Source organism: Podarcis pityusensis (genome assembly GCF_964106645.2).
Source record: "Podarcis pityusensis genome assembly, chromosome: 2".
Taxonomy (NCBI): domain Eukaryota; kingdom Metazoa; phylum Chordata; class Lepidosauria; order Squamata; family Lacertidae; genus Podarcis; species Podarcis pityusensis.
In genome coordinates, this window is record NC_138029.1 from 3,108,235 (window position 1) to 3,135,938 (window position 27,704).

The 27,704-nt window shown below is 46.4% G+C and overlaps 5 protein-coding genes, 1 long non-coding RNA gene and 3 pseudogenes across 10 annotated transcripts in view; 4 read left to right on the plus strand and 5 right to left on the minus strand.

Moving 5' to 3' along the window:
- Positions 1-1,428: 1,428 nt before the first annotated feature.
- Positions 1,429-3,027, minus strand: LOC308472328 (histone H4). Its single transcript, XM_080997066.1, has one exon. The coding sequence runs from the start codon at positions 2,256-2,258 to the stop codon at positions 1,947-1,949; it is 312 nt and encodes a 103-aa protein (XP_080853192.1). The 5' UTR covers positions 2,259-3,027; the 3' UTR covers positions 1,429-1,946.
- A 989-nt stretch (positions 3,028-4,016) lies between these two features.
- On the minus strand, positions 4,017-4,893 carry LOC308468511 (histone H2B 5). Its single transcript, XM_080990756.1, has one exon. It carries the CDS (start codon positions 4,784-4,786, stop codon positions 4,406-4,408), a length of 381 nt encoding a protein of 126 aa, XP_080846882.1. The 5' UTR covers positions 4,787-4,893; the 3' UTR covers positions 4,017-4,405.
- Positions 4,894-5,230: 337 nt separating this feature from the next.
- On the plus strand, positions 5,231-5,651 carry LOC308468500 (histone H2A type 2-C pseudogene; annotated as a pseudogene). Its single transcript has one exon. The product of its transcript is annotated as a histone H2A type 2-C pseudogene (transcript).
- Positions 5,652-6,059: 408 nt separating this feature from the next.
- Positions 6,060-10,810, plus strand: LOC308468481 (histone H3.2). Its single transcript, XM_080990700.1, has one exon. It carries the CDS (start codon positions 6,831-6,833, stop codon positions 7,239-7,241), a length of 411 nt encoding a protein of 136 aa, XP_080846826.1. The 5' UTR covers positions 6,060-6,830; the 3' UTR covers positions 7,242-10,810.
- Positions 10,152-15,453, minus strand: LOC308468491 (histone H2A type 2-C pseudogene; annotated as a pseudogene). 2 transcript variants are annotated; one of them, XR_013991546.1, is made up of 3 exons: positions 14,578-15,453; positions 10,600-10,661; positions 10,152-10,489 (listed from the first exon to the last, which is right to left on the minus strand). The product of XR_013991546.1 is annotated as a histone H2A type 2-C pseudogene (transcript). The 2 variants fall into 2 exon arrangements; XR_013991557.1 differs by having other exon boundaries at positions 10,152-10,661.
- A 953-nt stretch (positions 15,454-16,406) lies between these two features.
- Positions 16,407-17,695, plus strand: LOC308468524 (histone H4). Its single transcript, XM_080990798.1, has one exon. The coding sequence runs from the start codon at positions 17,148-17,150 to the stop codon at positions 17,457-17,459; it is 312 nt and encodes a 103-aa protein (XP_080846924.1). The 5' UTR covers positions 16,407-17,147; the 3' UTR covers positions 17,460-17,695.
- Positions 17,696-17,773: 78 nt separating this feature from the next.
- LOC308468509 (histone H2A type 2-B) lies at positions 17,774-18,451 on the minus strand. The gene has a single exon (XM_080990742.1). The coding sequence runs from the start codon at positions 18,292-18,294 to the stop codon at positions 17,905-17,907; it is 390 nt and encodes a 129-aa protein (XP_080846868.1). The 5' UTR covers positions 18,295-18,451; the 3' UTR covers positions 17,774-17,904.
- A 193-nt stretch (positions 18,452-18,644) lies between these two features.
- On the plus strand, positions 18,645-19,254 carry LOC308468515 (histone H2B 5 pseudogene; annotated as a pseudogene). The gene has a single exon. The product of its transcript is annotated as a histone H2B 5 pseudogene (transcript).
- A 6,095-nt stretch (positions 19,255-25,349) lies between these two features.
- Positions 25,350-27,704, minus strand: part of LOC308468572 — a 29,036-nt gene continuing 26,681 nt past the window's right edge. Inside the window, exon 4 of the long non-coding RNA XR_013981719.1 lies at positions 25,350-25,443. This is a non-coding gene — a long non-coding RNA (uncharacterized lncRNA). The remainder of the gene's footprint in view (positions 25,444-27,704) is intronic.

Consider the following 27,704-nt stretch of genomic DNA (forward strand, 5'->3'; position numbering starts at 1 on the left):
GTTTTTATTCTTTTGCACAGAACAATCCTATGCATGTTTACTCAGAAGTTAGTCCAATTAAGTTCCATTATGCTTACACCCGAGGAACGCGGGTGGCGCTGTGGGTCAAACCACAGAGCCTAGGACTTGCCAATCAGAAGGTCGGCGGTTCGAATCCCTGCGACGGGGTGAGCTCCCATTGCTCAGTCCCAGCTCCTGCCAACCTAGCAGTTCGAAAGCACGTCAAAAAAAAATCGTAACTGACATTTGTTAAGGATTGGAAATTCCTTGTGGATTTTTTGTTTGAAAGAGAAAATGAGCTTATAGTATCAGGATTTGAATACTGAAATTATCGGTTTATAGAAGATAGAATGCAGAACCCAGACCTGAAAGTCCTTTTACACTCTTTTCTTTCTGTAGTTTTTACTTTCTTTCACTTTCCTCTCCCTTTCTCTTTTCTTTTTAGGTCTCTCCTTTTATTGTCTTTTCCTCTTTCTGACCTTGTTCTTTTTCAGACTCAGTAGCTGTCTTATTTTAGTATATTACAAAAAGATACTTTGTAATGGCTATGTATTTATGTATATATGAATAAGAATCAATAAGTTAATTAAAAAAAACTAGGCATTCAGCATGGGATTGCCATGCGTCGTTAATCCTGACAAGACAAAAGTACTGTTTTTGGAGGACAGGGGGCGGGCGGGTATGTGGGACTCCCTGGTCCTGAATGGGGTAACTCACTACTAGAAATGATGTTATAGGGAACCAGGCAGAGGGCCTTCTCGGTAGTGGCACCTGCCCTGTGGAACGCCCTCCCAGCAGACGTCAAGGCAATAAACAACTATCTGACTTTTAGAAGACATCTGATTGCAGACTTGTTTAGGGAAGTTTTTAATGCTTGATTAATGCAGAGAGGGGTGGCGAGGGCTGCCGCAAAGCCGGAATATTATCCCCCTGGCCAACGACCAGAGCTGGAGGAGGCAAGTCGAGAAAGAAGAAAGGCAACCAGGGCAGCCATTCCGTCAGCACATGCCGGAGCTGGCTGCGCCCAAGAGCCCGACAAGAGCGCAGGACCTCAGACTTCTCTTGATTTTGAGTGGGGGGGGGCAAGTGCCCCCCTTGGCTTTGGACAAGCCGGTGGGGAAAATCCGAAATAAGAAACGCGGGCAGAAAAATCGTATGTCTGAGAGAAAGGACCCCAGGGGCTGCTGTCACCGCCCCTTTTTCCACAGCGAGGGAGAAGGCGCAGCCCGGATCTGAATCCCGCGGGCCGCCTCGGAACTACTTATCCCAGAGTGCTTTGCGTCTCTAAGCGACGGCATGACGCTACAGGTTCTCATTGGCCACAGACAGCACAAGGTCACAAGGAGGCGAACAAAGCAATGGGCACAAAGGCTGCTGGGAATGAGGCGTAGCGGTTTCCAGCCCGGAGACCAGGCTTTTGTTCGCTGGCTTTTGTCTGCCCGCCCTCCCCCCCCCCCGCGCTTTTCTCCGAGGTCTAAAGGAAAAGCGTCCGGAATCCTCCTGCGGCTACTAAGCCAGTGTGGAGCCTTCCTCTCTAGTGGGGGACAGCGAAGGGAGGAGCAGAGTTCTGCGCCAAAAGCCCCTTCGAGGTTAGCCCAGGGCCGTGAGCAAAGGCTGCCTCCCCTAGAAATTGCACTGAAGAACCAATAGGGTGCTTTTTAAACTCAAAAAACGGTCAGAAGCGGGAGACAAAAAAATGATTCAAGGCGTTGTATCGGAGTATTTAAAAAAAGTGATCAGAACTGTAAAATGCCACCGCACATCTCGACTTTCTTGATTTACGTACAAACACGTCGGACCAGTTGCAAATCAAACTACCGCCTTTTCACAAGCTCCCATCCCTACCTTGTTAACGTTACTCTTATGTGGAAAATTCAGCTTTTTATGAATGTGTAGGTGGCCCTTAAAAGGGCCTTTGGATATTTTGTTGCTCGCTGCAGGAATATTTAGCCGCCGAAACCGTACAGAGTGCGGCCCTGGCGCTTCAAGGCATAGACCACATCCATGGCAGTCACGGTCTTCCTCTTGGCGTGCTCCGTGTAAGTCACGGCATCGCGGATGACATTCTCCAGGAAAACCTTCAGCACGCCCCGGGTCTCCTCGTAGATCAGCCCAGAGATGCGCTTGACTCCTCCACGGCGAGCCAAGCGGCGAATCGCAGGCTTCGTGATGCCCTGGATGTTATCGCGCAGCACCTTGCGGTGGCGCTTGGCGCCCCCTTTCCCAAGCCCCTTCCCCCCTTTACCTCGACCCGACATCTTCCCAGCAGATACACGAACAAAGAAGGAACCGGCTTATTCAGCAGAGACAAGCACTCGGCTGAAGTATATACTCTCTATGCGGACCAGAATGAAAACTGGCAGCTCCAGGGAGGGCGGTGCTACCTAACTACGCCTCTCTCGCTATAGGGCGCTGCTCCTCAAATGAGCAGCGGGAGATTTTCAAAATGCCCAATCGCAAATCGCCGCTTCAAGCTGAATAATTTGGCGCCGTTCGTTTGCTCTTGAGTCTGCGTAGAAGCGAACGCTCTCAGGTTGCCCAAAGGAGGCAGGAGAGAGCAGACAAACAAGCAAAAAATGGATACAAAACTGCCCAACGGAACTCGTTCGTCCCTCCCCTGCTTATTTGCGCTACTTTGTTAGCATAGGGCAAATTGTGAAACTGTTGCAAGATAAAAACGACTGATAATACCTTCGATGAAAAAGTCGGTCCTCTTTCTTTGACGCTGTAAATGAAGTTTAGGAATGAGAGCAGCCTGCGCCCATGTGCATTTGTGATAAATTATTTTAACACTTGCATACAATTAATAAACTACGGAGACGCCAAAGACACCTTAGTGTAAGCCGTGCTGTCACCTACTGAGGAAGAAAAGTGTGTTTTCTTGAAGGAAGCGTGGAGAAGACCATATTTTCAGTGGAAACTGGTGCATATGCGATTTGTGTTGAAAACTGTCTCTGCTTTGATTGCAATGAGATTAAATCCAACCGTGTTTTGGAACATGGATGGAGGGGATAAGCCCAATATTTTTTTAAAAAAATTCTGGTCCCGATTCCTACTTGGTATGCTTAAGTATTTCATCTCTCTCTCTCTACACACACACACAAAAAAACCACACAAACAAATATATAATGGACTTTGGAGAGCAAAGTGTAGTGTAATAAAATATGAGTTATGGTACCAGGAGTTGCCTATTCAGATCCCTGATCAAACTTGAAACTCACTGGACTACCTTGGCAAGGTTTTCCTTTCAGTAGTAGTTTGCCACCTAAACCAAATCTACCTTACTGGACTGTTATAAGCCTCAGAAAAGCAGGATAAAGTTGTAGTAAATGCCAATAAAAGTGTTCCCCCCCCCCTTACATGCCATCACTAGGGGTGACGTATAGGAACAATGAAGATTAACTTGAAAGTTCTGCTGCATCCTTGCTTTTAATACAGACATATCATTAGCAAAACCTACAGGCTACATCCAAATCAGGGCTTCTATAATAAATACCCTTTAATTTAAAACTTCCAAACCTTATTCATAATTTAGTATCCACTCCTTCAGTAGCTCCCCATTGTGACCTTAGAGAGAATGCCTGTCATAGGTTGCAAAACAAAATGTCAGATATACCTTTATTTGCCTCCCAATTTAGGATTGCACTTCATGTATGATCTAGTTTATTCTTGCATCGCAGAGGGTTGGACCAGACGACCCTCAATAACCAGTCCCACTATACAATTCTATGTATCTTGAAGGATGTGGGGCTGTGATACACAAAAACTTAACACCCTAATAGTTCTGAGGCTCTAAGATACCAGGAGACATTATTGCTAAAAACTACCCTTTGGGAAATTTTGTTACAGAAGAACAGTAATTAAAACATGTCACTTTTAGCTACTCATAAAAATTAGTTGTAGAAGCTTGTCCAGAAATTAGGAGTCTCTATTGTAAACGCCAGGCCTAGTTATTCTCTAGCAAAGTTTATGCTCCCATCATCCAAAGCACATTCTTGATTCACCACAAACTCAAGTTTACTGTATAAAGCTTTTATTAAGTTTTTGAAAATACTATGTATAGCTTTGTGAAGCACACCTGCTCAAGGTGTATTGAGCTATGCCACCACTCTAACCTGCAAGTAGTCCCCCCCCCCCCATAAGCTGCCCTACCTAACTTGGTTTCATGCAATATGGGAAAGAATCACAGAACACAAAATACTGTATGACATAATACTTTACATGGGGAAAGAGTGTCTTTAGAGCGCCACCACGTATGTTTTAATAGTTAATAAAAATTGGTGTGCAATGTCAGCATTTATGGGAACCCAGGATGAAAAATGACTCAAGCTCTTTTGTGAGAAAGTGGGTGGCTCTTAAAAGAGCCTTTGGGTTATTGAGTTCTTTGCTAAGCAGCACGATCTGCTTACTTGGAGCTGGTGTACTTGGTGACAGCCTTGGTGCCCTCCGAGACAGCGTGCTTGGCCAGCTCCCCCGGCAGCAAGAGGCGCACGGCCGTCTGGATCTCCCGGGAGGTGATGGTGGAGCGCTTGTTGTAATGGGCCAGGCGAGAAGCCTCTCCAGCGATGCGCTCGAAGATGTCGTTCACAAAGGAGTTCATGATGCCCATGGCCTTGGAGGAGATGCCGGTGTCGGGGTGGACCTGCTTCAGCACCTTGTAGACGTAGATGGAGTAGCTCTCCTTGCGGCTCTTGCGGCGCTTCTTGTCGCCCTTCTTCTGCGTCTTGGTCACCGCCTTCTTGGAGCCCTTCTTGGGGGCCGGAGCAGACTTGGCTGGCTCGGGCATTCTGGCAAAAAACAGGTCTTCGCTCTGAAGGAAATAAGAAGCGCTCGGAAACCACCTTTCTCTGGTCACGGCGGACTGCAAAGAAGAATGCGGCGCTGCCGGTGTCAGCCCTTCCTCTATTTAAAGGCCCTTTATGCAAATGAAGGTTGCTGGGCTGACCTGTTTCTATTGGCTGCCGCGCCTCCTGATATCATCTCCGCTGCGCACGCACATGCAAATCATAGGACTGTGATTTTCCCGTTCCTATTGGAAGAGTGCCGTTTCCACTTCTGTGATTGGTCAGATCGAGAAATGTGCTTTCTCATTGGCTTGTGGCTGCAGGACGCCCGATGAGCCAATAAGAAATGGCACTTGCAGGCTCCAGGAAGGCATAAAAGGCCCCGCCTGGGCCCTCGCCCGTCAGTGCTGCTTTTGCCTTGTGCGCGCTGCGTGTGGTGCGTGAGAGCCGGTGACGACAGCATGTCTGGCCGCGGCAAGCAGGGAGGCAAGGCGAGGGCCAAGGCCAAGTCGCGCTCTTCGCGGGCCGGCCTGCAGTTCCCCGTGGGCCGCGTGCACCGCCTGCTGCGCAAGGGCAACTACGCCGAGCGGGTGGGCGCCGGCGCGCCCGTCTACTTGGCGGCCGTGCTCGAGTACCTGACGGCCGAGATCCTCGAGCTGGCCGGCAACGCCGCTCGCGACAACAAGAAGACCCGCATCATCCCCCGCCACCTGCAGCTGGCCATCCGCAACGACGAGGAGCTCAACAAGCTGCTCGGCAAAGTCACCATCGCCCAGGGCGGCGTCCTGCCCAACATCCAAGCCGTCCTCTTGCCCAAGAAGACCGAGAGCCACAAGGCCAAAGGGAAGTGAAGCTTGGCTGCCCCCCCCCCCAAAGGAAAAAAAACCCTCGCTGAACGCTGAACCCAAAGGCTCTTTTCAGAGCCACCCACGTTTTCCAGAAAAGAGCTGAGTCCAGGAAAGCAAGTTGTCTTGTGTTTAGAACGGGATTAAAAATATTCCTAGCTCTTAAGGTTAAATCGTATAAATCCGCGAGGAACAATTGCCATTCCACCAAATTAGGTGAAGCTGAGCCTTGTTTTAGCTGTACTTTCCGTGGTTGAGAAGTATTGGCTGTTCGGGGTATCAATAATGCCCGTTGATGAACAGCTCTTGGTTAAGGAATGATGTCCTGCGTGGATCATGCAGTCGTTTCCCGCACCCATTTTATATCTAAAATACACCTTGGGGTACTCGAACAAATAAATATTAGAAAACGAATTGGCATGCCAAGGCAATCTGGCTCTGATGCGGCCTGAGAAAGAATTACGTATGTGTAACGCGGGAGCTGACACATAGTATTAAAAATACTCTTTAACCCTGGTATTTTTACTGACTCCCCGTAAAATCAAAGGATTCGTCGGTAGGGGGTACGATTCTGAACCAACCATTGCGTAGCGAGGGGTTTTTTAGCCCTATAACTGCCTCTACCTGTTAAGTTCAAAGAAGCCTATTCAGCTCCGCATCTCAAAAGCTGCTGCTAATTTAATTCTCTTTGATCCAAAAACGGTTGTCACACTAGGAACGGTGGGGGTTGGGATGCCCTGTGGTCGCACAAATCTGGCTTGTCAGCTTTTTCAGCTTTTTAACGGCAGCAACTTTAAGATACGCGCTATTGGAGCTGGAATTGCCGCTAAACACTGTTTCACTCCACACGCATGATATGTGTTGTTTTTTACTTTCACAACAAGCCTGTGAGGTAGGATAGGCTGGGATTCGCGCGCCCCCACCCCGACCAAAAGGTAATTGTATAGGTCGTGTGCTTAGGATCCATGATATAACTGGAGCACCTTTCAGGCAGAAGGTCTGGGAGGGGACCGAGAGCTCAGAGGTGGCCTCCAATCCCTTCCAAGCCCGGGAAATTCAAACCCCTGAGCCGCTACGCTCGCGCTCTCGGCCAATCAGGGAAGGAGGATTTCCCTATAAATTCTCTGCTCCCAGGTCCTCTCCCCCGCGTTGCATCCGTCCTGCAGGAGCGAGCTGCTGTCTCGCTGCTTGAGGAAGAGCCATGGCGCGGACCAAGCAGACTGCCCGCAAGTCCACCGGAGGAAAAGCCCCTCGCAAGCAGCTGGCCACTAAGGCTGCCCGGAAAAGCGCCCCGGCCACGGGTGGGGTGAAGAAGCCCCATCGCTATCGGCCGGGCACCGTAGCCCTGCGGGAGATCCGCCGCTATCAGAAGTCGACAGAGCTCCTGATCCGCAAACTGCCTTTTCAGCGCCTGGTAAGAGAAATCGCCCAAGACTTCAAGACGGACCTGCGCTTCCAGAGCTCTGCCGTCATGGCCTTGCAGGAGGCGAGCGAGGCTTACCTGGTGGGTCTCTTCGAAGATACCAACCTGTGTGCCATCCACGCCAAAAGGGTCACCATTATGCCGAAAGACATTCAGCTGGCGCGTCGTATCCGTGGGGAGAGGGCTTGAGCTGCTTCCCAGTCGCTACAGCGCAGCTGGAAAGAACCCAAAGGCTCTTTTAAGGGCCACCCACATAACAGAAAAAGGAGCTGTCGTTACTTCCTACGCAGTATATTTGCACTGCACAATCCAGTGCACGGAGGCGCTTCGCGTCAGGTCGGCAGGCGTTTGGGCACCGGCCATTGATGTTCTCCTTCCTGACGCTCAGTATGATCATGTGCATGTTCACTCGGAAGTCCTGCTGAGACTTCTGGGTAAGTGGCTATAGGCTTTCAGCCTTAGTGGAAATTTTGAGCTGGAATTCCCCTGCTTTAAATAGGAATGGGTGTACATTGGTTGCAACCGGTCAGGATTTCTAGAAAAATGAAATGGATTGACTTTATTTTAAGATCCTGATTTAATTCAGCAACGCGTTTTCTAACAGTTAGAAGCACCCAGAAGCTGGCATTTCAAAGCCAAGCAAAGAGAGGAGTCTTTCCGTCTGCTCTGTGGTTTGATTCCGCTGGGTCTCTTTTGCACTGTTGGGCCCAGCGCCATGCATTCATTGACTGCAATGGGCTTCAGCATTTTTGGATCAGCCTGATCCATTCCAGGTCAGGTCACGAAATCCAGGTGCTGATTGGCACTTGCTGTACACTTCGAGGAGGGAGAGGGAAATTTATATAACACCTTTGCTCCACTCTAGGAACATCGGCACCATTGTTTTTTTTTAGTTTTAAAATTTTTGCATGCCTCAAATGCTTCAGTTAGGGGCATAAATACTCCATTTTTTACAAAGAGCATGTTGGTTTATAAAGATTGTAGATGGCAAGCACACTCACTCTTCCTCAGGAGCAATGCCTCGTTGAGATGTGACCTGGTATGGTCCATGTGTGCACTCTCCTAAATGTAGTGCTTCTTTCTTACTGTTTCCTTATAACTATGAGGAGGCTGAGGGAGACATGCACCTACAATTCTGATACTATACTGTATTTCATTACCTGCTGAAAATGTTCATTTCACAAAGGGTTTTCAGAAAACACATTTGTGTCTGCAGAACATGGAATCATAGAGTTGGAAGGAACCCTGAGGGTCATCTAGTCTAACCCCCTGCAATGCAGGAATCTCATCACACGTGCCAGAGACTCTTACTGTATTCTCAGGGTCATGGGTTTGAGCCCCACATTGAGCAAAAGTCCAGCATTGCAGTGGTTGGACTAGATGACCCTTGTGGTCCCAACTCTACAATTCTATGATTCTGTGGTAATCATTTTTTCTATATTTTATAGTTTTATGATCCTTCAATGCTTTCATTGTACCCCACCATCACATTTTTTATGAGCTGGCAGTTTAGAAATATTCTTATAAATAGATGAGAAAATAAATTAAATTCCATTTGAAGAGAATAAAAAAACAGGGGAGAATAAAAAAAATGGATGAAATTTTAAGGGGTGGGGTGCAGAACTTGCTACACACCTACCTTGTTACTTCTGAAATGACCAAGTAGTGCTTTGGGTGTCTTGATGAGCCAGCTGCCCTTTGCAGGATTCCCAATGCCCCCATGGCCATTAAAACTCAGGGGAGGTGGCATCGGGCAGCTCCTTTGATAGGGATTTTTTTCAGATCTGGAGCTTGCAGCAATGTTTGCTGGAAACAAAAGCACAGGCACCACCCTTGACTGAGGCAGGAAAATGGAAGCCTCTTTGGCAAGTGAAGAAAACTTGTGAAATGCGGGAAGAGATTGTGGCAGAACAATACGTCAGTGCTAAAAGGTAGTAGAAGATAAATCTTTGAAAGTTAGAAGGAAAAGAAAGCTCTTAGATCAGGCATAGGCAACCTCGGCCTGCCAGATGTTTTGGGACTACCAACTCCCATGATCCCTAGCTAACAGGATGATGGAAATTGAGTCCCAAAACATCTGGCGGGCCGAGGTTGCCTATGCCTGTCTTAGATGATACTTTGTCTGCCCTGTTAAAATAGCCCAAGGGTCTAGTGACGTTGGTCTATATACTAAGATGCCTTTGAAGTGGCTCATCCACTTCTTGGTCAGTGCTGTTCTATTCTACATATTTAGTAACTTTCAGCTGCTGGTGCTGCCTTGAGAATAGAATAGCAAGCCCTTTTGCTTCTTGAAGATGTCGTAAGAGAGTCATGGTCAGAGAGGGGAATAAAGGAAAAATGACCCTACTAATATCAAAGTTACAGTATTATGCCTTAAAACCCCACAAGAAAATTAAACTGTGCCTTGGAGAATGCATTGTTTGATAATGTATCGTTTTGCTGTGTTTTCTCATTGACTTAAGAATGTATCTAAATGTATCCTTACAGAAATGTAGAGGAATGTATCTGAAAGAACTGAATGTATCCTTACTGAAATGTATATCTTTTCCTTGAATGTATCTTTACTGAAATGTATTTTTCTCAAAACGCTGTACTATGCTGTATTTTCTGAATGTATCCATAGCTGTCAACTTACAGATTTGAAAATAAGGGACCAGCAGCCAAAATAAGGGACCTGCAGCCTCACCTGTTCCAGGCACTCCAGTCTTCCTGTCCTCCTGCAGTCTGGTCAAACTCATGCTGGGTAGCTTCGAGAACACTGTCCAACCAACTTTGTAACCAGAGGTTCAACTGACTAGAATCTGAATCACATGCACCACAAGGCCTATGCAGCCTCAACTTAAGATGGCTCCCCAGCCTGGCTTTGCACTGCAAAGTTTGCAGCAGCACGTGCAACAAAATGGCGTCCAGCATTCAAAAACCTCCTCAGCTTGCATTAACTAGCCACACACAAGGCATGCAAGCTCCACCCCCCAGTCGTTCTTAGACTTTTATTGGGTGAGCAATACAGCCAAGCAACACAGTTGGAGCCTCCCTCCTCCCTGGCCGGCAGGGAGGGAGGAAAAGGAGCTGCTTCCTTTGAAATTTAAGGGACGTCATTTAAGGGACATTTAAGGGACATCCATCAATAAGGGACAGCAGCGGGATATGGGGCTGGAATAAGGGACTGTCCCTTCAAATAAGGGGCACTTGACAGCTATGTGTATCCAATCCTAGCTGCCAAAACACTCTCCACCACACTGCCATCTACTGAGTTTGCAAATAATGCCACGAATACAACCCAAAATAAAGTAGTTTTATTTTCCAATAAGTATGCAAACATGAGACTATCACACTCAAATTGATAGCAACGCAGAGCAGGATCTCACATTAACATTGAAGCCATTTCCAGAACATCCAGCTCACGATCTGCATATTAGCAGCTATGGAAAGCTTTCCTGTAGATAAAGGAACAGCCATTAACCAGATCCAGAAGAAGCTCAACGCATATTATTCCAGCCCTCCAGCAAAACTGACAACTCCCAAGATCTTACAACATCCTACCTACCTTATGTTAATCCCCTCTTCTCCCCACTCAGGTCGCTTCCCGCCACCTCTGCTGTTATTGATCTGTTTGGAAACCAAAAGGTATAAGAGTCAAAGCAGCCCTTTGTTCGAGGTTCTCACTCCGTTTTTATGACATGAGGGGGGACCCTGTTGCAACAGTTTTGGTTTTTTCCTGTTTTTTCAATAAAGATCAGACTTTGCTTTTTCACCAATCCTGGTGTGGTCTCTGACATTTCCCAATGGGTAAGAAGCATCCACAACCGCACTCCTTCTGAGGTCCCAGTCCTCCTTATGAGGCAGGGACTCCCTTGGGGAAGGAATTATTTATTTCAAAGACAAACCACTGCTTCAGTCTGTGATGTGGGCACCTAAGGCCTTGGAAATCTGGAGGCTGCTCTGGCAACTAGAAGACCCAGAGGGCCACTTCAGTCTACTTTTTTTGGTCACTAAATTTCCACTTAGGCCAAGGCTTGCTTGCTTGGTAGCTTGAGAAAGGAACTGCTCTTTAAACCAGAGAATTTGCAACAGCCTCTTTCCTTGCTCTTTGCATTTCTTGTGTTTGAAGAACCAGAAATCAAGATCAAAAACATCCCATTAGAGACATCCTGTGTTAAACGGAGAAGCACATGGGACTGAATAATTGTCGGCTAGGATATAATTACTGTTTTGAAACCAAATAAGATGGTGGAAGCTGGCAGATACTGGCTGCTTGAGTACCGGTACATTTGGAACCCTTTTCTGCTACTCTTCAACTGAATACATGCCATTGCATAAATACCCTAAGATATCAATTCAGTACTTTCCTAACTACTCTCATTTGCTGAGATTTGTGGGTAGAAAATTACTATCTCACTCTCTATCTGGATAAATAAAAAAATTGTCCAGTAGCACCTTAGAGAGATTGCTTTTGCTGTTAATGTGTGTGCACATGCAGTAGAGAGCTTTATGTTTCAGCCTGATAGGAATTTTATGGTCTTAGATATATGGTAATGTTCATAAGTGTACCAACCAAGCACATACATATATCAGCACAGGAAGGCCAACCTGGAAATCATTTTGATTCCTAAACTGAGCAAATGTTTTCTCTGCAAGGTCAAACTGGAAAAGCCTCCCCATTGTCTTTTCCTTCACAAATCCTGTCTTAAGGGTATGTCTGTGTTTGAATAGGGTGTGAGCCTGTGACCTGGCCCAGGAACTAAGTATTTATCACTACAAAAGACTGGCCAGGCTCCCCAGGCAATCCAATCAAGTAACCTGCCAGACAGGAGATAAACAAAAACAGGAGAAAAACAATATTCAAATGTTCTGTTTTAGACTGCCTTTTCTGTGATGTAGGTGTGATGTATCTGAGGAGTGGTCTTAGGTTACACCCCTTCTGTCATGTATGTATGATGTTTCTGGGGGTGGTCTTGATCTACAGGGTGGCAATTTCAAATGTCTTTATAAGGCCTTGCATGCCATTTTTCTGGGTCCCTCCTCTCTCCTGCAGGTGAGGGGAGCACCCTGTTGCAACAGATCAATAAAGGCCAAGCCTACAGGCTGCTGTTTTGCTCCAAGTAATCCTTGTTGGTGTCTTTGTTTTTGTCCAAGGGAGCCCTCAGATTTTTCCGTTAACAAGCCTCCTGTTCCAGGTCTCTTTGGATTCTTAGGCCAGTAGTACACAACTAGAAGCTCACTTTAAGACTGATCTTGCATTGTTAACTGGGCCTCTACCTTCTGATGCACATCTGAAATAAACTCTCCAGAGGGTGCAGTAGATCATATTCAAATACGTGATGAGACAAGTTATAAAACATCATTTTTAGAAAACAAATTGTTTAGTTCAATTTTAAAAAGTTAGTTTCCCCATGTCAGTACAATGGTTTTGTCAGTGCTTGAATCCACTTTATGTGCAGACCAGACAGCTGCAGATAACTGGAGCTGCCATCCAGAATGTCCAGAGAGCATGAGATTTGGGAAAGCTAGATTAGATTGAACAAAAGACAGTTGAAATTCTTCATTAAAATATTGTTAAAATCATTAGAAACAAGTTACACTAAAAATTAAAACCAATAACTGCACAGCTGTTATACTTTAAAAATCACATGCTAAAATCACATGGCTAGATAGTCTTGCTGAAACTGAAAGGTTCTTAGCAGGCACTGAAAACAATACAAAGACAGCATCTGCCTAATGTCAATGGGCAGTGAGTTCCAGAGTGTAGGAGCTGCCACACTAAGTAACTGGTTTCCTGCAAGTGCAGAGGAAACACTTTGCAAGTGCCAGTTCTGCAAATCTAAATGGTATTTATTCTCTACTGATGGCAGGGTGTACTTTGGCTGAATTGGCAACTTTTGAATGTGTGTAAAAATCCACAGATACATGGGAGGTGGGGATTCTCCATTCATTCACTTCCCGTTAGAGGCTCTGTTAATCTGCAAACGCTATACAGTGGTACCTCGGGTTACATACGCTTCAGGTTACATATGCTTCAGGTTACAGACTCTGCTAACCCAGAAATAGTACCTCGGGTTAAGAACTTTGCCTCAGGATGAGAACAGAAATCATGTGGCAGCAGCAGGAGGCCCCATTAGCTAAAGTGGTGCTTCTGGTTAAGTATGGACCTCCAAAATGTATATCTGAGGTCCAGTGTGAGGGCTTAAAGGCATCCATGGCAGCAGAGAAGCAGAGTATGGTGACCAAAGTTGATGGACAAAAGAGTTGTCAAGGAGAGGGGCAGTTTTCTAATAGTGCAGCCTCTTCCATCCCTGCACCTCTTCTGCCACACCCATTTGGACAGGGCAAGAGCCTTTGGCTTCCTCTTGCATCTGCTACCCATACCACTAAATGTAAATAAACAACAAGTATTATTTGCACAATTGCTGACTTTATGCTGTGTGTTTTTTCTCAGTTTTTCTTTCTGTGTTTTGAAGAGCAGCTCTGATTTTTAAAATGGATTCTTTTGCTTGATAAATTATTGTTTGTGCTTCTTTTCCCCCAATTCCCATCTGGCCAGTCCCCACAACAAAGCAGTAAAATAAGTTTGCTACATCCTAAAGGCTCCAACAGGTCACCTGGTGGAATACCGTTATTGCACTTCTTCCCAAATCTATTGCCCATATCCACAGCTGAATTTTGGACTCAACTTAGATATGTGCATCATGTCACATTAATTCAAAAGGCCTCTCTAGGCTACACCATAAACAGCACCTTCCCTGACATAAGGTAAAATACGGTACTATTCTGCTCTTCCGTGCTGTACTCATTTCCCCAAGGCCCTCTGCCATATATCTGGTTACGGGGTGGGGTGGGGTGCACCTCTAAGTTCTTTGCCTTTCCAGCTTATTAAAATTTATGACTCAAAGCCTAAGCATAGGATATAATTGTTGTAAATACATCATCCATGTGATGATCTTGCAGCAGTATACGGTAATTTGTATACTAAGACAAGAGCACTCAGAAGGGTGCCGTCAGACTAGATCCTCCAAAGGAAGGGGGATCTGCCAAAATATGCATATATTCAACAAAGTGGTTCAACAGCTAGCTAGTTGAAAACATTATATGGAGGCAGGAATCAGACCATGCTCCAGGACATGAAGGATCCCTGCCAACACAGAGGTGGCTGCAGCCCAAGCATGTTTTTTCATCTTCCATTTCGCTTTCCCCAAGTTATTCTCCAGCTAGAAAATTGGCAAAAGGTCCCCCAATGGCAGGAAAGTAACGCCTGTGCTAGGGGAAGAATTGCTCACTGACAGCAAACTCCATACCTAGTTTTTAATGACAAGCAACTTTTAGAAAATCTTTATCGTGCTTTAGAGACCAACTACAGTAAGTTTGTTCTGGTCTGGGTATAAGCTTTCGTGTGCATGCACACTTCTTCAGATACCTGAAATGCATACACACAAAAACTTATACCCGGGACAAACTTAAGTTGGTCTCGAAGTTGCTACTGGACAATTTTTATTTATTTTGGCTGCATCAGACCATCACGGCTACCTACCTTAATCTAGATTTATAGTGCTTATTCTTCTGTTTTTACACTTTGAGACAGGTTGGCAGCCAAGTGTTTGGGTGCTTCACGTGGTGAAGTTGACTGCAACAAGTAATGTCCAAACTGACAAGCTATCACATTCCCAGCACCACACATTATGTTTTGGTTTAGTTTGTCAGGTTCAGGAGCTTATCCAAATAGGAACCATGACAATACAGCTGTAATTTAAACTAAATGCAGTAGATCAAAGACATAATTGCCAACTTTGATAACCATGAATATCATCAACAAATAAAACTAATGATAAATGATTTGAAAGCACACGTGTCACATGGCCTCCATTTCTACAAACTGTAGCAAAGGGAAAAGCAAGAAAGGATTGAGGCAACAGCAATTAGGCGATTGCCAGCTCTTTTCTGGAAAACGTGGGTGGCTCTGAAAAGAGCCTTTGGTTCGGTTTCAAGGAGAACTGCGAGGCCCAGAAGAGCAGCTTCACTTCCCTTTGGCCTTGTGGCTCTCGGTCTTCTTGGGCAAGAGGACGGCTTGGATGTTGGGCAGGACGCCGCCCTGGGCGATGGTGACTTTGCCGAGCAGCTTGTTGAGCTCCTCGTCGTTGCGGATGGCCAGCTGCAGGTGGCGGGGGATGATGCGGGTCTTCTTGTTGTCGCGAGCGGCGTTGCCGGCCAGCTCGAGGATCTCGGCCGTCAGGTACTCGAGCACGGCCGCCAAGTAGACGGGCGCGCCGGCGCCCACCCGCTCGGCGTAGTTGCCCTTGCGCAGCAGGCGGTGCACGCGGCCCACGGGGAACTGCAGGCCGGCCCGCGAAGAGCGCGACTTGGCCTTGGCCCTCGCCTTGCCTCCCTGCTTGCCGCGGCCAGACATGCTGTCGTCGCTGAATCCACACAACTTCCTCTCCCAAGAAAGCGAGCCAACTACGGAAGGCAAAGCCGGCGAGGGGCTTTTATAGCTTCCGAGAGGCTCGAAAATGACGCTTCTGATTGGCTGGAGATGGAGTAAAAAAAAAATAAACCAATTGGGAAAAAGATTTCTAAGTCTGCACCAACCTGAGGGGGAGACGACGCGTTCATCCAATTGGAAGTGGGAAATCACAGGCTCCTTATTTGCATGCGCGCGCCCAAGTGGGGATGAGCTTAAGAGCCCTCAGCCAATCGAAAAGTTGGGGCATAACAGCTCCCCACTCCGATCTTCCGCGGCTTCTTCTTACAGTCGTCTGACAGAAGGGGTGGGAGTGTTTCTAATGCGTGAGGTGTGCTTTGATGAATGATATAATTTAAATTATGCCATAAGGAAGAGCTTGTTTCTGTCGTGTGCGCGCTAAATTTCGCCCGAGAGTTAATGTGTCAGCTTTGGTCTCGTGGACAGCTGGCCAATTATAGATGTATCCTTTGAATTATTATCATAATCATTGTTTATTTTATTTCTCGCCCTTAACACGCAGGTCCCAGAGATGTGCGGAATAGACGTGCCTGATGAAGCTCCGCTCCACGCTGCTGGAGCTTAGCTTGGGGGGCAAAGGTCTGCAGTGTGTGCAAGCAGATCCAGCATGTAGAACCTGATTGAGAGTGTATGTGTCCTGGGAAATAGGGGGTCACATTCAAACAAGATCGCCAACCATGGTTCTAGATTCAGGTAGGTAGCCGTGTTGGTCTGACGCAGTCGAAATAAATAAAATAGGTGCTACTGGACAAATTTTTAATTATTTATTTAGATCGCCAACATTACTCTGAATGAGGAGGCGGAGCTCTGTCCATGTCGACGATTAAGTTCCATCAGCAGAAGTTGAACTTTACACTAGAACGTGGGTGGAAGAGCCCGCTTTACCTTGGCGTTGGGGGCAGGGCTATGTTTAGTGCAGGAAATACATGTTTTACAGGAAATTTCCTAGTTCTAAGTACCTCAGTTTGGGAATGCAGCAAGCCATGCTTGGTGTCACATCTCTGCAGGAAAAACACAAAGATGTCCTCCTACTGACGTGAGGATGAAGAAGAAAGGAATTAGGTAATGAGGTAAGCAACCTTAAGAGTATCTCTCAAGCCTAAAGAAAGGTCATCATGGCTTAAAGGACAGACTAGAGTTGCCCATGCCCTCTCATGTAGGTACAGTACATCAACCTCAAGCGCAAGCTGAGTTGTATTCCAACACTTGATGGTCCAATAGGATGACATTACAAAACAGCTTTCATGTGCTCAGATTGTACCATTGTCCTGGTAGTGGTCAGAGTTTTCAGGGACCCTACACAGAAATGAAGGGGAAGCGAGTGAATTGCACGTCATAAGAATACCTTTCTACGCCTGCTCTGAAGCAGGGAAGGCGCCAGCGCGCTCTCTCAGTTAAATTGTTGCAGCTAATTCATTACTGGCTGTTTTGAAACACTGCTGCGTTTTATTGGAGAAGCTGACTTAGCATTGCCCTATAGCGTTGTTGTAACAGTATACGCTCCTGCGTTCACTCCCCGCGCGTTCCCCCCGCTCAAAGTTTTCCTTCAGGTCGGCTTTCAGACTATATAAAGTGAAACTGCTGCCTGTCGCTCTCATTCGCAAGATCTTTGAGGCTCAAAGATGTCGGGTCGAGGTAAAGGCGGGAAGGGGCTTGGGAAAGGGGGCGCCAAGCGCCACCGGAAGGTGCTGCGCGATAACATCCAGGGCATCACGAAGCCTGCGATTCGCCGCTTGGCTCGCCGTGGAGGAGTCAAGCGCATCTCTGGGCTGATCTACGAGGAGACCCGGGGCGTGCTGAAGGTTTTCCTGGAGAATGTCATCCGCGATGCCGTGACTTACACGGAGCACGCCAAGAGGAAGACCGTGACTGCCATGGATGTGGTCTATGCCTTGAAGCGCCAGGGCCGCACTCTGTACGGTTTCGGCGGCTAAAATTAGGCGATGCCGCAGTAGCATTAGCAGTTAACAAAAAAATACTGAAAAGGCCCTTTTAAGGGCCATCCATGTTTTCAACAAAGAGTTGTATTGCTGTCACAAAGTAGCTTTAGGTACCAAACTTTCTGCCACTTAGGTTTATACTTTGTTGTAGCTGACAGACGTCAGTGCTCTTTTACCTCCCGTTTCCAAATCATACTGCTGATCATGTGCAGCGAAGCAAAAAGTTACTGACTCCCTTCCGTTAAAACACGCGTAATATGCATCCCCCAAAAGCTCCTTTCCCTTTTTAGCGGGGGGAAAAAGTACTTCATTACGAACGCATTTTCACTAGCAGTGATTTTTTCAGCCTTTTTTGATATTTGTGGGTGGCTCTTAAAAGAGCCTTTTTGTGCTGCACAGGTGTTTTAGGTTTTGTTAGGTGAAAGAGCCCGCTTCTTCCTCATTTGCCTTTGGGCTTGTGGCTCTCTGTCTTCTTGGGGAGCAGAACAGCCTGGATATTGGGCAAGACTCCCCCCTGGGCAATAGTGACTCCTCCCAGCAGCTTGTTTAATTCTTCATCGTTGCGAACCGCCAGCTGGAGGTGACGGGGAATGATCCTCGTTTTCTTGTTGTCCCGGGCAGCGTTGCCCGCCAGCTCCAGTATTTCAGCCGTGAGATACTCCAGCACCGCGGCCAGGTAAACGGGGGCTCCCGCGCCCACCCGCTCGGCGTAGTTCCCTTTGCGGAGCAGGCGGTGCACGCGGCCGACGGGGAACTGGAGGCCGGCGCGCGAGGACCGCGACTTCGCCTTGGCCCTCGCCTTCCCCCCTTGCTTGCCGCGGCCAGACATGGCGACACTGACTCAGCTCCGCAACAAAAAATAAAACTGCAATTAAGAAGAAAAGAACCCCCGGCGCCTTTTATGCCCTCCTCGCCGAGGGAAGCGCAATTACGGATTGGTCAGATCTGTCACCAGCACAGCAGAGCCAATAAGAAGACAATTTCTAAAGGCGGCCAATCGGGAGCGGAGAGGCGGCTGCCGCCCAATGAAAAGCCGGCGCTTGCAGTACTCTAATTTGCATGTGCGTGCGCAGTGGCGGCGCTACAAAATGCTGTCCTCAGCCAATGGAAACGTTCGGCGTTGGAACCCTTCATTTGCATAGGGAGACTATAAATACAGGGCTGGGATGAGTTAGCCTGCTTCACACTTCGCTTTTCTTCTTCTTTTTGCTGGTACAGAAAGTAGGGGGGCTTCCTGCACAATGCCCGAGCCAGCCAAGTCTGCTCCGGCCCCCAAGAAGGGCTCCAAGAAGGCGGTGACCAAGACGCAGAAGAAGGGCGACAAGAAGCGCCGCAAGAGCCGCAAGGAGAGCTACTCCATCTACGTCTACAAGGTGCTGAAGCAGGTCCACCCCGACACCGGCATCTCCTCCAAGGCCATGAGCATCATGAACTCCTTTGTGAACGACATCTTCGAGCGCATCGCTGGAGAGGCTTCTCGCCTGGCCCATTACAACAAGCGCTCCACCATCACCTCCCGGGAGATCCAGACGGCCGTGCGCCTCTTGCTGCCGGGGGAGCTGGCCAAGCACGCTGTCTCGGAGGGCACCAAGGCTGTCACCAAGTACACCAGCTCCAAGTAAGCGGACTCCGCTGCTGAGAAAGGCCACCCAGAACCCAAAGGCTCTTTTAAGAGCCACCCACTTTTCTCAGAAGAGAGCGAGTCACTTGTCTCCAAACTGCAGTATATTTACCTGGCACGTTGGCGTCCTTCCCCCCTTCCTGCAATAAAAGGCAATGACTTCTTAAATTTCTCCAGAAATCCTCTACGCATAAGCTCGTCTGTTACTGCGGCAACCTATCAAACAAGTACAACGTTTCCCTCTTTGCGCCCATCCTCCGTTACATCAGTTTCGTACATGGTTTTGCAGTCACACAGTTCTGGATTTTGCTTTTGGCACAGAAATTTCAGATTAGTACTGCCTTAATTTCTTTTTTAAAATGCTACAATTGTGAAACGAGCCCTAATCTACATAAACGGAATCTAGTTATATAGCCTGCAGTAGGTTACGTTCTGCGGAGATGGTCCCGCTAGTTAGAACACTTTAGCACCTTGTCCGTTTTAGGGGCAGAGAATAACTCCTGAAACTGACTTGAATGCTCCATCCTTCAACCTGTATGCAATTCATCGATACCTGGGCATGTTAGTATAGCAGAATCGATCTAGTCATGGGGAAGGTCCTGTTCGCTCGCTGCTCCCGATTCTCCCCCAAAGAATCTGCTCAGCGGGAGGCCTTATTGAAGCCCTGAGACAACAGCCTCTTTGCATATGGATGGGTGTCTCCTGCTGGGCACTTTTCTAAGCCTCAGAGATCCTGGCGGGGCGCAGGGGGGGGGGCCTTGCGCACAGCATCCTCAGTAGGCTTCCTAGGAAAATGGCATGGCGCGGAGCGGGGGGCAGCCCAGTGTAACAAGTGCAAGCTGCTTCCGTATTAGGAAGAATATGATCGCTACAGAATAAGCAGTGCGATCCCTGTTCCCTTGGTGTTTTACAGCCCTCTTCTTTGTCATTCTCTATACTGCCACCTAATGGGCATATGCAGTCATACAGAGCTGATGGAAATCTGGTCTGCAGAGGCTGCTCATAGCGGGGCAGAGGGGCGGCTGGTTTCCACCTCAGTATTGCCTCCACCATGTTTGCTGCTGGCCTGCTTGTTGCTTCTCTCTCTCTGCTAGCTCTGTTCGTTTTCTGAAATCTGACAGGGGCTACTTCTCCAGGCTTGATGGAGACCAACTCCTACTGGCCTCCAAATATGCAAATAGTCACCTGTGGGAAGGAACACACCTTTCTCTGACACACCCACCCATTATCCCTGTGTGTTTCTTAGAATCACATAATTGTAGAGTTGGAGGGGACTCCAAGGGTCATCTAGTCCAACCCCTGCAATGCAGGAATCTCAGCATCCAGTTACCAGACCCTGCTTTGCTTTGCTTTGCAAATGGCTGGCAGTTTTATTGCTGCACCACCAGGACCCCCTTTGCACCTTCATTTCACTTTTAAGAATGCTGTGGGCTCTCATGCATATGTTAACCAGCTTTTCCAGAGGGACAGCAAAGCACCCTGTGTTGCAACCTTGGGGTGTTGCAGGTGCTGATGGACTCCCCCCATTCCCAGCTAGCTACTAGTTGTAGAACTACTAGTTGTGGTTCAGCAGCATGCAGAGGGAGCTCTGGGTTGAGGAAGACTGTGGTACGGCCTCCACCCTGTCAAAATGCGTTGCCAATTCCTTGAGGCACAGGGCCATTGCTGCATGTGTTGCTCTTTGTATTGTACAAGCACAAAGTAGGTGGTCCCCCAAAGAGCACCAAAGCCCCAGGGGGAGCCAACAGAACCCACAAATGATATAGAAGGCAGTGAACATATCTGATAGATAAAACATAAGATATTGTAGAGTGTATAGTGTATTAGTACATAAAAACACATGGAACATGAACTATATTCCGGCTGGGGAAGTGCAGTGAGTGGAGCATCTGCTTTCCGTGCAGAAAGTCCCAGGCTCAATTACTGGCATCTCCAAGAAGGGCTGGGGAAGTTCCCTGCCAGTCAGTGTAGGCAATGCTTGACTTGATAGGTCTCCACGCCATCAAGTGACCCAAGGAAGAAGAGGGGCTCCTCAGGCAGAAAAGGCCACACTGGCAAACAACTGGAGCTGCTCCAGTTTTGGCACCCAAGGGGAACCAGTCCCAACAGGGCTTGCATTTGACACCAAATTTAAAAGGCAATCCAGGTGAGTGCTGTTTCTGAAGGAGTCCTTGGGTGAGCCCTTTCAAGCCACATCTTTAGCTGCCGCCACAACTATAATGGAGACAACTCTTAACTATATGTCAGAGGCATTAGTCAGAGGCAAAATGTAGGTGGCAAAAAGGCAGGGTAATGAATGTGACTCTTAACTTTGTGCAACTGGCTACATTGCACACATCAAACCCTCTGTGAAAGTAAGAGGAGACATTGGGGCTATCCTTTTGTTTCACTCCTTTCAGGTACTGGTCCATGCCTAAAAGCTCTGCATTATTATTATTATTACGCTGTGGTGCTTTCCCCATGAAAACTTGTTATTTAGTGCATAATTGGAGCAAACATCAGGCTTTCAGTGGGTTGTCGTTTGCTCCGGTTGAGCTTTCCAGAGTGGGGAAAGCGCTGGAAAACAACCTGGGACTGCAGCATCCTGAGGGTTGTTGGAAATGATTTGTTAAAAATGCTCCCAGCTTTGTCACTGAACTGCAGTTTCCAGTGCTCTCTTCAGCTGGTCCTATACATGCAGCAGAATGAGAACTGTACCATTTGGGGCTATAGGTGGAGATACCACTTTGGAATGTTCCCCCCGTATAAAAGAACTACTGCTCCCATCTACCCCGCAAACAGAATACTTGCATCTCTGGCTTTAGCCCAGTACTTTGTTCTGTGTGCTAGTTTTCTATTGCATATTTTTCTAAAACAAAGCAAAACAAAACACCAGAGAACTTGTCCACATAATGGACCTAGTGAAGGAGAACTTTGGTAGGTGGGCTGAGAGTTTGTTGGACCCTGAGTGAGAAGCCGGAGGCTGAGAAGGAGGGTGTGCTGGAAGGGAAATGAACTGACATTGCTTTATATATGTTAGTAACTTAGTATTAACATAATCTTTTTATATGTAACTGTATTTTTTATAATATTTTGCTTAAGTTGTCTGTTGTTGCTTCAGTTTTCTGTATTTTTAATATATTAAGCGGTATCGAAATTAAACAATCAGTCAAGGTACCATTAGACATGGACTTCAGGTTTGAAGTCTGGGCTCCCCACAGCAAACAGCAAGTTGCAGAGGCAAGTTAGGGTGCTGCTCAGATAGCAGGTTTCTCAGGGAGCCTCTGGGGCCCCATCTGCCGATGCAGGACTTCCTCCCCAGTCACCCCAAAAGTTCATTACTAGAAAAGGAACCTGTTCTGGCCACTGCCACATGAAAAGCTTATTGGGAAGAGAGAAGGGCAGCCAGGACAGCACAAGGAAGGGCAACTAGACCAGTGTAAAGGGCCCTTTAAACCTGGCAGCAACTCTTAAAATGCAGTTATTCTTTCAGTGTTCCTTTAAAAGAGGTACAGCAAGCTGAAATTTGGCAACTGTCATGGAAGAGCTTAAAAGATGTGAGTCAGGAAGCTAGCCAAGTACTTTGTTGTCCCTCTCTAAGAAGAACAGAACAGACACAGGAAGCACCCGCCTCTGCTGAGCTACAAGAAAGTCCAGTGCCACCTAGTGATTAAACCATATAATCCACATAGCAAATGAGTCTTTTCATAGCTGACAGAAGCAACCATGAGGAATAACGTTGACTCTTGAATCGGTGTGCCGACTTGAATAAAATATGGAGAGGCAGGTAAGCCACACCCCACATAATCACACGACAAGGTGCACACACACCATTTGAATGATGCCCATCAACTTTGGGGGACCCTGGCCCCCTCAAATATTTTATTGGGGGGGCCAAGACCCATTGGCCCCCAGAAGTTGATTCCTATGCTATTTGTCACATACCAGTTTAAAATACAGGAGCTCTCTCAGAAGGGAAAAACAGATAGCAATCTTAGGCAGGCTAAGAAAACTATGAGGGTTCACTTGGGTATTGTGTAAAACATCATACAATGGAGTGACTTTATCCAGCACATCAGAATTTGGGCAGAGGCATTGACCAAGCCACACAGAAATTTCATTATTATGGAGAGTCAGTGTGGTGCGGGTGGCGCTGTGGTCTAAACCACTGAGCCTCTTGGGCTTGCTGATCAGAAGGTTGGCGATTCGAATCCCCATGATGGGGTGAGCTCCCATTGCTTTGTCCCAGTTCCTGCCAACCTAGCAGTTCAAAAGCATGCCAGTGCAATTAGATAAATAGGTACTGCTCCAGCGGGAAGGTAAACGGTGTTTCTGTATGCTCTGGCTCTTGTCACAGTCCTCCGTGCACCAGTAGTGGTTTAGTCCTGCTGGCCACATGACCCAGAAAACTGTCTGTGGACAAACACCGGCTCCCTCAGCGCAACCCCATAGTAGCCTTTGACTGGACTTAACTGTCCAGGGGTCCTGGCCCTTTACTTTATCTTTAGTGCTGAGTGCATTGGAGTAGGACCACGGAGACTGGGGTTCAAATCTTGTAACCATGAAGGCTTTGGACCAAACACTGTCTCTCAGCCTAACCTACCTCAAAAGGTTATTATGAAGGTAAGAGGGAGAGGGAGAGAACCATGTGCCCTTTTCTTAGTTTAACATTCAAAATATAAAACAGATTGTACAGTAACAGTAATATGGACCTACCTTCAACCTACTTTTGTAGAAACCCATCATTCCAGCAGTGCAAGCAGCCAGTGACTATTCAAGGCAAATGCAGCCCACTAGTCATGAATGGTGGCTCTGGGACTGGATCAGCTTCTTGGTGTTTGTTTTGGTTGCTGGGGAAAGCACCTAGCAGGCACAACATCTGGCAGGATGTGAGCTATGTTAAATTGGTTGGTAACCAGTTGTGCTGCTCAAGCAATTAAGCAGAATTTTGGAAGGGGTGGGAACTGTGAGAACACAAATATTTCAAATCTCAGTGATGGTTCACTGTGTCTTGAGAATTTCAGGATTGTAGCCAATAGCTTGACTGGCTTGTGGGAGCCTCTCTCTTTTTTATCCTTACAAGAATTAAGATTTTATGCTGTGAATTGGCATGTGGTTTTGGGATGAAGAACGTTATACAAATTTGGAGGAGAAGGAGGAGAAGAAGAAATCAGTTAGTTCTAGAATGGAGAAGCTTTGGTTCTCCAGAGATTTCTGGATTACAACTCCCATCATGTTTGACCATTGGCCAGTGGCATAGTGTGTGTTGCCAGAGCTCAGGGCGGGGCATGTGTTGCACCCCTTGTTGGACTGGGCAGCTGAGGGGGTTGCATGCACCAGGGGATGTGCCTGGAGAGAGTGAATGGAGTCCACCTCCCAATAGGCTCGTCTGCTGCTGCCTCCACTCACCTGAGCACTAGACCAAGCTGCCTGCTGCCACACCTCAGCTGCTAGGGGTCCATGGCTGTCATGGAGGTGCCTGATTATGCCCCCTAAAAAATGTGCACCTGGGGCCATGGCCTCCTTGCCCCCCCCCCCCCCATGCTACACCTCTGTTATTGGCCATGCAAGCTGTGGGAGTTGTGGTTAAACATCTGAAGGACTATTGGCTATCTCTGGTCTGCTCCCTGCAACCATCTTGTTTCCATATGAGTAGCAAAAGCCAGACACACACATTGGCTTTCTGTTTTCCTTCCATAATCCTGAAGTTGCAGAGTTGTGAGTTTCATCTTTTTTATATTTTAAGGACAGCTCCCTCTTTCAGTTGCCTAAGAGTTTGTGCATTAGAGCAGAGGTAGTGAACTGACAGCCTGCAGGCCCAAACTCCCCCCTCCAATACTTTTTTTTTGCTAACCTGCCAACTCCTTGCTATATCTGGCAGGCAGCAGTGGCATCAGCATCACCAGCAGAATCAGCAGCAGCACTGGCAGCATCAACAGCAACATTGCTGCTAATAACCAAATTAAATCTGTCAGCAGTGGCTGTGAGTGTTCAGCTCTGGGTGCTTTCACCATTCTTTCCAGGAGTGCACTTGGGGAACTCAGAGAAGGCAGGCAGAGCACGTTGGAGCAGATCTACTCTAACGATTCACAAAAAGTGCTAGCAATTCCCACATTTGAGGAGGTGTACAAAATTCAGATGAGTCAGAAGGCTGACTCTCTAAGGACAAAACACAAAACAGATACATCAATCATTTCCCCCAACAAAATATTTCTGCTGCACTAATCTAGACTCTGGCAGCCAATGACAGTTGGATTCCTATGCCATGGATAAAGTCATTCAAATTAAGCAGATGTACATATTTTATTATTATCATTTTATACACAGTTCATTTAGTCCTCGTTCTGTTTCACTGTTTCTTGCAACTTCTTCTGGTTTCTGTTTAGACATAAGCAATGTGCAGTGAACTAAACTTGGTGCTGAGGCCAACCCCATAATAGCAACTGGAAAACTTAGCAATCATTGTGACTTTTAAGACTAGAGTAGACATTGCCCACACAGGGGCCCCATCTGCACTATGCATTTAAAGCAGTACTGCACCACTTTAAACAGTCATGGCTTCCCTTAAAGAATCCTGGGAACTGTAGTCGGAACTAAACAGTACAAACTGAGAGCATTTGCAGATGACTTAGTACTGACGTTACAGGAGCCAGAATCTAGTACCAAAAGGGTTTTAGAATTGATTGAAGAATTTGGTCAGGTTGCAGGATTTAAATTGAACAAGTTAAAAACTAAGGTTTTAGAGAAAAATTTAACACCAATGGAGAGAGAAAGGTTTCAGAATGTGACAGGTTTAACAGTGGCTAAGAAAGTCAAATACCTGGGGATTAATATGACAGCAAAAAATGGGAATTTATTCAAAGATAACTATGAAAAATGTTGGGCTGAAGTGAAAAAAGATTTAGAAATCTGGTCAAATTTGAAGCTTTCACTGCTGGGCCGGATTGCTGTGGTAAAAATGAATGTATTGCCTAGAATGTTGTTTCTGTTTCAAACATTGCAAATTGTGGACAAAATGGACTGTTTCAAGAGGTGGCAGAGAGATATTTCCAGATTTGTCTGGCAGGGCAAGAAGCCCAGAATAAAATTTAAAATACTAACAGATGTAAAGGAAAGAGGTGGATTTGCCCTGCCAGACCTTAAACTTTATTATGAATCAGCAGCTTTCTGCTGGTTGAAAGAATGGCTGCTTCTTGAAAACACTGACATTTTGGATTTGGAAGGTTTTAACAATGTATTTGGATGGCATGCATATCTGTGGTATGATAAGGTTAAAGCACATAAAGCATTTAAAAATCACATTGTCAGGAAAGCATTGTTTAATGTTTGGATAAGATACAAGGATTTATTGGAAAACAAAACTCCAAGGTGGCTGTCACCAATGGAAGCGAAAGCCTTGAAGAAGCTCAATATGGAGGTCAAGTGGCCGAAATATTGGGAAATTTTGGAACAAGATGGAGATAGACTGAAATTGCAGAGTTTTGAAAAATTAAAAAACAAAGTGCGAGACTGGCTTCATTATTATCAGATAATGGAGGTATACAATTTGGACAAGAAAATTGGCTTCCAGGTGGAAAAATCAAAATTAGAAACAGAACTGTTAGAACCCAAAACTAAGACTTTGTCAAGAATGTATAACTTGCTGCTGAAATGGAACACTCAGGATGAAACAGTGATATCCGTTATGATTAAATGGGCACAAGACGTTGGACACAACATTATGTTTGCTGACTGGGAACAGTTATGGACCACAGGTATGAAATTTACGGCATGTAATGCCATAAGAGAGAATATTATGAAAATGATATACAGGCGGTACATCACCCCAGTCAAGCTTGCAAAAATCTACCATTTGCCCGATAATAAATGTTGGAAATGTAAAGAAACTGAAGGTACATTTTTTCACCTTTGGTGGACGTGCCCAAAGATTAAGGCTTTCTGGGAGATGATATATAATGAACTAAAAAAGGTATTTAAATATACCTTCTTGAAGAAACCAGAGGCCTTTCTCCTGGGCATAGTCGGCCAATTGGTGCTAAAAAAGGACAGAACTTTCTTTATGTATGCTACAACAGCAGCAAGAATACTCATCGCAAAGTATTGGAAGACACAAGAGCTACCCACACTGGAGGAATGGCAGATGAAATTGATGGACTATATGGAATTGGCGGAAATGACTGGCAGAATCCGTGACCAGGGAGAAGAGTCGGTGGAAGAAGATTGGAAGAAATTCAAAGATTACTTTCGGAAATATTGCAAAATTAAAGAATGTTAGAGTGATGTTGGATTGAAATGAAGTGGCTTCTAGCTGTACAGGCTTTAAAGTTATATATAGATCAAGATTAAGGATTAGGATTAAAAAAGTTAAAAGAAATGGAAAATTGGCTTTTAATAGGTTAAAATTTAATGTTATATTATATTAAGATTAAGGATTGGGATTAAAAAGGAGGGAAAGGAATTGCTGAACAAACAAATTGAATTGGAATACAAAAGAGGGAGGTATGAGGAGGTCCGGGAAATAAGTTAATGTAAAAGTTATGATGAAAAGATGGAATTGTTTTTAACTGTTTTTTCTTTCTTTTTCTTTTGTATGTTGTATGGTGTATTTCTCTTTTTATTTTTAAATTTCTTTTCCCCCC

Bases quoted from the DNA above. Each gene is read 5' to 3' on its own strand.
- LOC308468524 (XM_080990798.1), top strand. From the start codon at position 17,148: ATGTCGGGTCGAGGTAAAGGCGGGAAGGGGCTTGGGAAAGGGGGCGCC.
- LOC308468509 (XM_080990742.1), bottom strand. From the start codon at position 18,294: ATGTCTGGCCGCGGCAAGCAAGGGGGGAAGGCGAGGGCCAAGGCGAAG.
- LOC308472328 (XM_080997066.1), bottom strand. From the start codon at position 2,258: ATGTCGGGTCGAGGTAAAGGGGGGAAGGGGCTTGGGAAAGGGGGCGCC.
- LOC308468511 (XM_080990756.1), bottom strand. From the start codon at position 4,786: ATGCCCGAGCCAGCCAAGTCTGCTCCGGCCCCCAAGAAGGGCTCCAAG.
- LOC308468481 (XM_080990700.1), top strand. From the start codon at position 6,831: ATGGCGCGGACCAAGCAGACTGCCCGCAAGTCCACCGGAGGAAAAGCC.